At 46.8% G+C, this 11,116-nt stretch overlaps 2 protein-coding genes across 4 annotated transcripts in view; one reads left to right on the top strand and one right to left on the bottom strand.

The window, feature by feature from the left end:
* Positions 1-5,929, top strand: part of MRNIP (MRN complex interacting protein) — a 22,859-nt gene extending 16,930 nt beyond the window's left edge. The window contains exons 4-7 of the mRNA XM_012810978.2: positions 1,957-2,032; positions 3,733-3,884; positions 4,539-4,626; positions 5,305-5,929. Of these exons, the coding sequence (XP_012666432.1) occupies positions 1,957-2,032; positions 3,733-3,884; positions 4,539-4,626; positions 5,305-5,796 (808 nt within the window). The 3' untranslated portion in view covers positions 5,797-5,929. The remainder of the gene's footprint in view (positions 1-1,956; positions 2,033-3,732; positions 3,885-4,538; positions 4,627-5,304) is intronic.
* A 36-nt stretch (positions 5,930-5,965) lies between these two features.
* The window catches only part of SQSTM1 (sequestosome 1), a 16,393-nt gene continuing 11,242 nt past the window's right edge, over positions 5,966-11,116 (bottom strand). For all 3 annotated transcript variants that reach the window (XM_003799157.3, XM_023518740.1, XM_023518741.1), the window contains 3 exons: positions 8,809-9,023; positions 8,234-8,429; positions 5,966-6,845 (listed from right to left, as the gene is read on the bottom strand). In XM_003799157.3, coding sequence (XP_003799205.1) covers positions 6,688-6,845; positions 8,234-8,429; positions 8,809-9,023 — 569 coding nt within the window. In that variant the 3' untranslated portion in view covers positions 5,966-6,687. The remainder of the gene's footprint in view (positions 6,846-8,233; positions 8,430-8,808; positions 9,024-11,116) is intronic.

Genomic DNA, 11,116 nt, shown 5'->3' with positions numbered 1-11,116 from the left:
CTTGAGCCCAGGAGTTGGAGGTTGCTATGAGCTGTGATGCCACAGCACTCTACCCAGGGGGATAGCTTGAGGCTCTGTCTCAAAAAAAAAAACAAAAACAAAGTTGGAGGACTTCTTTAATTTGGTTTCAAGATTTACTATTAAGTATAAAGCTGTGGTACTCAAGACTATGATATTAAGGTACAAGTGAATCTTTCTAAAAATAGAGTATAAATGTCTTAACACAATAAGTAAGTGTCATGAAGTCTGTGTTAACCAGTTTGATGAAAATATTTCAAATTGTATATGAAAACACTACACTGTACCCCATGATTGCATTAATGTACACAGCTATCATTTAAAAAAAAAATTTAAAAAAGACTATGATGTTGAAGAAGGCTAGACATCAGCAAGTGAATGGATAAACCAAGTGTGGTGTAGTCATACAGTGGGTTATTACTCAGCAATAAAGTTGACATGGGAAAATCTCAAAAAATATTGCTGAGTAGAAGAAGCCAAACACAAAAGAGTATATATTGTATGGATAGGTAGTTCACTGGGAAGAAGGGGAAATTGCCTGAAAAGGCACATGAGGAAACCATTTGGGATGATAAAAATTTTCAATGTCTTGATTGAGGTGGTAGTTAAGGAAATATCATTTATCAAAGCTCATCTAACTACACACTTAAATGGGGACTATTTTTTTTTCTTTTCTTTCCTTCATTTTTGAGACAGAGCCTCAAGCTGTCACCCTGGGTAGAGTGCCATGACATCACAGCTCACAGCAGCCTCCAACTCCCGGGCTCAAGCGATTTTCCTGCCTCTGCCTTCCAAGTAGCTAGGGCTACAGGCGCCTGCCACAACACCCAGCTATTTTTTTTTGGTTCAGCAATTGTTGTTTGGTGTGCCGGGGCTGGATTTGAACCTGCCAGCTCAGGTGTATGTGGCTGGCGCCTTGGCCACTTGAGCCACAGGCGCCGAGCCAAGTGGACTATTTTTTAAAATTTTGTTTTGATGTAAAAATTGTTACATCTTAGTATATGTTAATTATACCTCTATAAGTTAATTTTAAGGGGAAAAAAATCTCCCCCTAAACAACAACATAATGAACTTGCAAAAGACATAAAACAAAGGCAAGAGCTAAGAAGGCTTACCTACAAAGGAAAACAGACACCAGTTGCTCAATGGTGACATTAGAAATGAGAAGCTTTGTCTTCGGAATGCTGAAAGATGCCCGTTAGTGGGTTCTTAATCAGAGCAAGGGTAGCAGAGTTCTGGCCACACTGCTCACCTGACCTTCTGTGTTGTGGCCACATGCCAGAGTGGGTGTTTCCACATGCATGATCTCATTTTGTCTTCATAATAGCCCTGTGAGGATTACAGACTTTTTACAGACAAAAGAACAGAGGTAGAGTTGTCTCCATATGGTAAAGCATGGGTTTCACTGGAGAGTGTTTCCATCTAACATGTGATATGACAACCTTGTCTGACCTGGGAAGACCTGGCCTCAGGACTCACAGCCAGTCCTCCTATGTCAAATGTCTTCACTGGCTGTCCGTCCCCACTTGGAACTGCAGAGGCTTAGGAGGCTGGATGGAGTCACTGACAGGTCAAGTTCAGGAAACTTTTCTCTCATAATGTCTGAGACATTATCATCCCCGTTCCAGCCCCACCCAGGGTTCGTGTCTATACGTTGCCTCATGTATCTTTGCTATCACCTGTTAAGTACTGTCCCCATTTGTGGAAGAGGAAACTGGACACAGTGATGTACTGCCTCACACACAGCCAAGCCAGAAAGCAAAGTACTATCTCTCTTAAGTCAGGAGCCTACCCCCTCTACCCATGTCATATTTCTTATTCATAAGAGGGCATTACCAGCCCAAACTAAAGGAAATAAATGGCCCCTCTGCCCAGGTCTTCTGAACTGCCAGAAGACAACTGGATCACATAAGGACACCTGTACAATCTTTCCCTAAGGTCTCTGGAAGGACATGTAGGTGCCAGTGAGGAAGAATGCACGGGTCACCAGCAAGCTGAGAACGTGAGTCTGCAGGTGAGCTGCAGCACACCTGGTGGTGCTGGAAGATGGTCATGCTTCCACTTAGGTATCCCTTGTGCCTTTGTGCAGCAGATGCCTACTGTTGCCACCAAAGGACAGATGCTTGGCTTAAAGCTATAGGGAACACACCAATGACTAAAACTGTCCCCATGGTAAGGGTGGAGACTTTGGGTATGAGCCATTCCAGTTCTCTGTGGGGAAAGCGTACTGGTGTAGAACACACCTAGGTTTCTGTTTCCCCTTGCTCTGGACTGCAAACTTCTTGAAGGTTTTCTTTCTTATTTTTTTTTTTTTAGCAGTTTTTGGCTGGGGCTGGGTTTGAACCCTCCACCTCCAGCATATGGGGCTGGTGCCCTACTCCTTGAGCCACAGGCGCCACCCTGCAAACTTCTTGAGAGGGAAGATCACATCCAGTTGTTCCTGTCTCCAGTGCCTAGTAAGAAGACTGGCAGAGTAGGCACTCAGTGATGGGACCTATGTATGTTAGAGTTTCAGTGACTGACGAGGTGATGCCATTGAACAGTTAAACTACTGTGGGGATGTGAAGCACTGTGTCCTGCCAGGCCGTGGGGACAAGCACCTACCTGAGGGCAGTCATTACACACATACTGGTCCCCTCACCACCTGGTCTTCATATTTTTATTCTAAACACAGGAAGGAGCTCATCAGGCATCTTTGTGTCTGTGCTTCCAATTTGGTCCATTGACTTAATTTTACAACATTTTTATTATAAAAAATACTTCTTTGTACACTGCAGTTTTCACTGATATTCATTCTTCTTTGTTGCTATCTAGTTTTCAATTGTTTTTCTTTCTTTTTTATGAGACATAGTCTCACTTTGTTGCCTTTGGTAGAATGTCATGGCATCATAGCTCACGACAACCTCAAACTTTTGGGCTCAAAGAGATTTTCTTGCCTCAGCCTCCTTGGTAGCTGGGACTACAGGCACCTGTCACGATACATAGCTATTTTTTAGACAGGATCTTGCTCTTCATCAGGCTGGGATTTTCATTATTTATTTATTTATTTATTTCTAGAGACAGAGTCTCACTGTGTCACCCTGAGTAGAGTGCTGTAGTGTCACAGCTCACAGCAACCTCCAGTTCTTGGGCTTAGGCGATTCTCTTGCCTCAGCCTCTGAGTAGCTGACACTACAGGCGCCTGCCACAACCCCCAGCTGTTTTTTTTGTTGCAATTTGGCTGGGACCAGGTTAAAACCTGCCACCCTTAGTATATGGGGCTGGCGCCCTACTCACTGAGCCATAGGCACTGCCCAGGATTTTTATTTTTTAAAAGCATTTACAAAATACGGTGGATATGCCCATATTGATTCCTTAGTATAGGGCATTTAGATTGTTCCCATGCTTTTGCTTTTACGAATAATGTTTGCTATTAATGGCACTGAGACTAGCCTCTCTGTGCCTTTTCTGTGTGTAGAGTCACTGAGTCACAAAGCACAGACTTTTATGGGGTTCTTGACAAGTTGTGCCCTCCTGCCTTCCCAAGGCCTGTGCCAATAAGCCCCATCCCCATTGGCATCCTAGGATTGTGTTCCCACACCTTCTAGGCAGATGCCTTTGCTGGAGTCAAGGTAGACCTGTGTCTTAAGAGCCTCAGACCTAAGAGTCGGTCTGGGAATTTTCAATAAAACTGCCTCTTTCCAACTCTAAGAATCAACTTTCCCAATCCTATAGGAAAAAGCACAGCCCTCACAGAGTCGCTGGGTGAAGTATCTGGAAAAGGACTCCCAAGAACCGGAGCTGGGAGGAGTATACTTTGACAAGCAGCTCTCATCCAGAATAGGGGGGCCAGCTCGGCCCTTCAGTCAAGACCTGCCTAGAAAAAGGTGCCAAGCATGTCTTTTGTCCATCCCTGGTCCAGCACCCATGCTGCCCCTGCAGTGGGGACTGATAAGCCACTGCAGCCATCAGCCAAGTGGGGGAAGCTTGGTATCAGTAGGCAGTATAACTAGGACAACTACTATCACTGCCAGCCCCTTGGCCAGGATGCCAGCATAGGTACCCTTTACCATTCCCACATAATCCCAACTGTCTCAGACTGTACCGTCCCGAGGGAAGAATTTATTTTAAGGGCAGGGCTGAAAAATGAAGCTTGACCAGAGTAGCCAATGCAGCTGGGAACTTTCAGCCTAGAGAACCAAAGACCTCACTTTGTGGAAAGTTCTGCTCCAGGCTTCCTCTGTGCATTTCAGTCAGTTTTCTGGAAAGATTGCCTTAGGCTGAGTATCCCATATTCTTCAAAGGGGCAGAGGCTTTGGGGAAGCAGATTCTGATTTCAACTAAGAACTTTGTAACAACTACGTGCTGTAGAGCCCAGAAATAGCCAGGGCTGTAGTTGGACAGTGGGAGCTGCCGCCTGGGAAGCTAGAGGAATGAGAAGGCTATGCCTGGGCTGTTGGACCAGGTGACCATGGAAACAGTCTCTTGGGGCACCATTTGATGACAGGACTGGACTATTGACAGCATTGTCCCTCTGCTAGGAAATGGAGCCAGAGCACAGTTCAACTTCCAGGCAGCTTTGATGCCCAGGACTCAGAAGACTCTGAGGTCACTTTGGAACCCCAGAAGGTCAGTGGTGCAGGACAGTGTTTCTCTGTAGTCCAGTGACCACTGAGCATCCATGGGATTTTTTTATTGTCTTATTTTGTTAACATTTGAAATGTAAGATTTATACTGCCCCAAAGTCCAACTTCCTGCCTGGAGTTATCTTTTTTTTCTGCAGCCACCTTCCCTCTCTATTCTGTACCCTGTTTCCCTCCTCTCTGTGATGTTAACTCAGGACCAGAGGGTGCTCTGACCCTTGGAGTCCAACAGAGGTTGGCAACAGGGATTCTTTGAGTCAGGAGTGGGACACTTTTGTCCAATGGTGGTCAGAGGGCCTGCTCTGGATTTCTGGAAAGTTCTTCCCTCTGCATCTTCAATCTTCAGGTGTGAACTCATGCATGTGAGACCCTTCATCATCACTTGGGATTTTTTTTCTTTTTTGAGACAGAGTCTCATTCTGTTAGTCTGGGTAAAGTGCCATGGCATGATAGCTCACAGCAACTCTCCCACTCCTGGGTTCCAGCGATCCTCTGGGCCTCAGCCTCCTGAGTAGCTGATCCCGACCTGCTAGCCTGTGGACCAGCAAGTAGTGAGCTTCAAGCATAAGATAAGATAGCCCCAGGGCAGCAGGCCTGCTGGGCCCTGGCACTTAAAGATTTCTTATTAATGGTAGGATAGCCATCTTCTCCATTGCTATTTCAGGGCTCCAGTAGCCTTATCGGGGATGTGAGACAAGACAACCACTGCCTCCAGAATTCTGCAGACTACAGCTCCAGGGAACTTGGTGGTCCCCTGCAGGAACTACAGAGTCCTACCCAGCAGCTCAAATCCACACCTTCTAAATGGGCACAATTTCTCCTGTCAACTGGGGACAGCTCACATGTGGACATAGAGCCACATAGACCACTACAGAGGGGCACTAGGTCAGCTGGTTCAGTACAGGCTGACCAAGGGACCTGCAGGGCCCAGATCCCAAGGGAAGGCCACCTCAGCAGGCCCACCACCCCTGTCCAGCTTCCTGAGTCCACACACACTACTTCTGGATCTAAGAGACCCTGTTGGAAGGCTTCTGAGCAGTTGTGGGACATGGGGACTCCTTGGGCAGAGAGCAGGTCCTTGGCCAAAGGGGTACAAAAGCCCCCACCCATGCGACTATGTGATCTTTTTACAACAGGGGAGGACTTTGATCTTTGAGCCAAGACTTGCATGTTACTAATTTAGGTACACTCCTTACACCAGCCCCTTTCCACTGGACTCTAGGTGCTTTTTAAGGATTGTAATGTATGAGAAGGACCAACAATAAACATTACTGTGAAACAAATCATTTCTCTGGTTGCAACTGACAATAAGGACAATATTGTTATTTAAAGTGCTGATACATTTAATTATAGATTGTTTACAAATATAACAGGATGGCCACAAAGGCATCTTCTCACATTAAAAGCTGCTGAACTTGTTTAGAAATGAGAACTGAACTACAGTGATTAGGAGAGAAGGGACAGCCCTTGGTAAATGTCACACTGCCAACCTCCCTTCATGAGCCCTTCCTGGTTCCCAGTGACGAGCCCATAGTGCTGGCTGCCCCCATTGTCCCAGTTCTCTAGGCTCCCTGACAGCTCATTACCTGTACCTTATCTAAAATCAGAATATTTCAGGTTCCTAGCAGAAAATCAACTGTCAAAGTACTATTAGTTATTTAAAAAAAAAAAAAAATCAGAAAGGCATTAAGCAAGACTTATTCTGTGCTGCTGGTGTGACCCCAGCAGAGGAGAGGCCAGAACACACTATAGTGAGCCTCAGTAGCCTCTTGCAAGGATGAGGGCCAGGGCCCATGCTGCCCTGGGAAGCTGCAAGGAGCCAGGGCCCTTAGGGAGACCGGGCTAGTTTCTCAGATATCAGCACACACTCTTGACTCTCCCCTCCTGTCACTTGTTCTGCTACCAGAATGGCTTCATGCACCCCCCCCCCCAATTCTACAAGAAAAAGGCAGAGAAACTGGCTTGTGCAGAGAGGCCTGCATCCTACACTAGCTCAACACAACTATGAGACAAAAAGAGGAGGACACAGAGAGGTGGGCAGAGGTGGTCACAATGGCGGTGGGTGCTTTGAATACTGGATGGTGTCCAGAGCAGCCCCGATGTCATAATTCTTGGTCTGGAGAAGCCTGGTGAGCCAGCCGCCTTCATCAGAGAATCCCATCGACAGCATCTGGGACAGGGACTCGATCAGCCTTGGGTCAGCCTCTGCCAGAAACAGTAAGAAGCCATGAGCAAGGATCACTGAGTCCCATGTGCAACAACCCAAGGACAGACAGTGGCATCCCAGCTTTAGCCAGGAAGTACCTGTGGCCTACTGGGGGATCTCAAGCCCTTCTAGAAGTCGTCAGGAGGCAGTAGCTGACAAGCATTCTCTATAAAAAAGGCCAGACTCTAATTGTTTCTAGCTGGCTGTGCCACAACTACTCAGGCTGTGCCTAAACTACTTTGGTGTGACTCTGCCACTGTCACACCAAAGTGGCCAGACAGCATGGAACAAATGCTTGTAGCTGTGTTCCAATAAAACTTTATTCATGGGCAGTAAAATCTGAATTTCTTTTTTTGTTGTTGTTGCAATTTGGCTGGGGCTGGGTTTGAACCCACCACCCTCAGTATATGGGGCCAGCACCCTACTCACTGAGCCACAGGCACCTGAAATCTGAATTTCATCTAACTGTTGCATGTCCTTTAGAAAATGCAAGAATCATTCTTGGCCCATAGGCTACAGTGTGCCCACTGCTCTGAGGCAGAGAAGATACACACTACTGGCAGTCCAAAGGTTGACTCACAGGTTATTCCACACATTTTTTTTTTGGAGACAGAGTCTTATTATGTCATCCTTGGTAGAGTGCTGTGGTGTCATAGCTCACAGAAACCTCAAACTCTTGGGCTAAAGCGATTCTCTTGCCTCAGCCAGGATCCTGAGTAGCTGGGACTATAGGCTCCCACCATAGCACCTAGCTATTTTTTAGAGACAAAAGCTATTTTTTAGAGACAGGGGTCTCACTCTAGTTGAGGGTGGTCTTAAACTTGTGATCTCTGGTGATCCGCCAGCCTCAGCCTCCCAGAGTGCTGGGATTAAAGCCACCACGCCTGGCCTGTTTTATGTGTCACTGCCACATGATAATAGGAACCTAAACCAGTATCAGCTATCTTTTATTCAGGATGATACTCTGGCTGCCAGTCTCCTCCCCAATATGCTGCTTTCCAAACTGCCCCATTCACATGGTGGCTTCCTGCCTGGCTCCTACAGGGATCTTAGCCATGAACCCTGCTCTAAGGGCAGCCCTCTAGATGCAGAAAATGAAGATGGTCTGTGTCCTTTGTCCCAGTAACACAAGCCAGTGCTAGTGCCTAGTCACACCTGCCTTCTCCATTCTTGGTCCAGTGTTAAGCCTTAGAAATTACTGAAAGTAACTGGGCTCACTTCCTATTGCTCAGTATAAACTAAAGGACAAAGCACGGCCTGATCTTGTCTGCATCTACAGACAAGCTCCACAGAGAACACCCCATCTTTTGGTCTATGTTGCTGAAATCAGAAGGTGACAGGATGCTCAGAAAGAGAAAGGAAAGAATACAAAACCTTCTTCACTTGCCTGGTGGAAGATGTGGGTACAGCGCAGCTTCCTTCAGCCCTGTGGGTCCTTCCTGAGAAGGGTCCAAAGAGCTTGGCCCTTCAGAGTCTGGCATCTGTAGAGACTGGAGTTCACCTGTCGATGGGTCCACTTCTTTTGAAGACAAATGGGTCCAGTCATCATCTCCTCCGGAACAGTTATCAGATTCCATCTGTTCCTGAAACAAAACTCACCATGAACACACAAGGGACATAAGCAGCAGGCCAGCCTGACCAACACAGTACCAGTTCCCGGAAGGGTCCATGTGTCTGTGTGTATGTGTGTGTGTGTGTGTGTGCACTTGTGCCTGTAGGCAGAGCTGGCAAGGAGCTACAGGCAACAGTGAGCCACTCGCAAAAACCAAGTGTACATGCGTAGTTTTCTTTACAAAGTTCTGGCAAAAAGTTCAGAGTGACTTAAATGCCACAACGTGAGTCTGCAACAGGACCAGAGTCCTTTGGGCTGCATAGTGATGGTGATGAGGCAGCACCTTACAGGGGCTGCATAGGTGTGGGATGGAAAGCACTAGGGGCAGTGGCAGGAGGGTACGGGCTTGCCTCTGGCTGCCCCACAGACTCCAGGGTGATCTTTTTCATTTGCTCTGTCAGAGACTGCTCGGTGCCTTCGATGTTCCCTTCTGGCTTGCTAGGGTCAGAAGAGCAGCTGCTTGGCTGAGAGCTACTCTTCTCTTCTGTGCTGGAACTCTCGGTAGAAACAGGCATCAGGCGGCTTCTTTTCCCTCCATGTTCCACGTCAATATCAACTTCGATGCCTACAGGCCAGGGAGGAAACGGAAAACTATGATGTTCCCCAGAGGATGTGCCTGTAGGTAGGGTCTGCATGTGGGGACTGCAGGCTCATGAAGGTCTCTTGTCCGGTCCCCACAAGCCTGTAAGGGTTAGGAGGTGGTACTCAGCATGTGGACAGACCCTGGGCTATACCACGGAACTTGGCCTAGAGTCAGACAGCCTGCATGGGACCCCCACAACACAAAGCTGTGAAGCAGAAGCTTCACACAAAGTGTAAAGTCCTTTGAGATCTTCAGAATCTCAGGGGCTGAACTGCTTCTCCCAAAATTCTGGCCCCATATCTCCTTAGCTTCTAATGCTCTCCCAATACGTCCACCGTGTTGGGCCTTTCTCTTCCTACAGTTTAGTAAAACATTTACCTCAGCTAATATCCAAGGTCAGTTTCTAAGCCAGGAAGTCCACAGAGACCTTGTTTTCCCTAAACCATGCAGGACCACAGGCTGCATAGTCAGCTGACTGGGCCAAAGAACAGGGTGAGACTACGTGTGGCCAGATGCCTCAGCCACAGTGAAGACCGAGTGCCTCACCATGCTAGCATAGGACCTTTGTGCTATACCCAGTATACATTTTTTTTTTAGTTCAATAGATCTAAGGATACAAGTGGTTTTCTGTTACAGAGATGAATTGCACAGTGAAGTCTAGGCTTTTAGTGTACCCATCACCCAAAGAGTGTACACTGTACCCTATAGGAAAGTTACACACATCGAACACTAGGGTTCTCTGCAGGGAGGCGGGCGGGCCCTGCCAGTGAAGCATGAGACCCCAAGGATGGCAGGACAGGGTGGCCTGTACACCTCTAGGCTCGTACACACTCACCAGAGATGGAGGCTATAATCACCTGCACCATTTTTTTTAAATTTAAATTTACCCAAGGAGTGACACCCACAACTTAGAGCCAGCAGTTCCCAGTGGAGGCTTAGTACACATCCCCAGCCTCCTCACACCTGTGCTGAGCCTGCTGTTGCCCAAGGCTCTAGTTCACATTTGTTTGTTTCTCTAGACCAGTATCTACCACCCTTCCCCATTGGTGTTTATGTTAGTAGCAGTTCATAAATATTATTCTTTGCTGGGCCAAGCAGTAGACATGATTATGTCCTTGTACAGATTTTTGTTTTCCTCTACTAACAATGCCCTCTTTTTTTCATTTGCTAACTTTCCCCATTTTCTAGTAGCATCTCTATGGTTTTATATAAGGGCGAAGCAGATCAGAGGCCAAATGGTTCTGGTATTTTCCCTGAAGAGTGCCCCACAGCCCATAGCCTCCTGCTCTAGCCAAGGCTGCCAGCACTCTGGGCAGGGGCCTGGCTGCGCAGCGGAGACAGCCTTTTCTCTCCAGACTCCTTTTTCCTCTCTCCTGTTAGGTTCCCTGTTTCCTGATACCTTTGTTCTCAATTCTGGGTTTGTTCATTTAGTTCATACCACAGTTAACATCTTGCTTTCATACATGATCATTTCAGCTGAGTACAGAATTCTACACTGAAAAACCTTTTAACTGACTTTGGAAGTCACTAGCTTCTCAAGTTTGCTCTTTGTTATTCCCAAATGTTTAATTAAGTGCCCTAAAGAGCTTTACGAGCCCCTCCTCATATGCAAGGTTCTGACATTTGACAACCACAAGCTTTGCTGTGGGGTCTTTCTCAGTCATCATCCTAGGGCCCCTTTCAATTTACAGATTAAGGTCCTTAGTGCCAAAAAACTGCCTTGTATTCTGTGTTCATATCTTCCTTTCCGTTTTCATCCCATATTGGGCTTCTAAGATTGATCTTTTATAATAATTTTCTCATCTTTTCTCTCCTATATATATATATATATTTTTTTTTTTTTTTTGCTTTTGGAATATTTTCTTGAGACAGTCTTAGAATCTAAGCCTTCTTTATAAGTTTTTCTTTTCTGGCTCGGCCCATAGCTCAGCGGTTAGGGCACTGGCCACATATACTGGGGCTGCCAAACAATGACAGTTACAACAACAAAATACCGGCTCGGTGCCTGTGGCTCAAGTGGCCAAGGCGCCAGCCACATACACCTAAGCTGGCGGGTTCGAATCCAGCCCTGGCCC

This window comes from Otolemur garnettii, unplaced genomic scaffold (assembly GCF_000181295.1).
Source record: "Otolemur garnettii isolate 467f Iridium unplaced genomic scaffold, OtoGar3 scaffold00146, whole genome shotgun sequence".
Taxonomy (NCBI): Eukaryota; Metazoa; Chordata; class Mammalia; order Primates; family Galagidae; genus Otolemur; species Otolemur garnettii.
The sequence above is the reverse complement of the archived record's forward strand: the minus strand, read 5'-3'. Positions and strand labels throughout refer to the sequence as shown.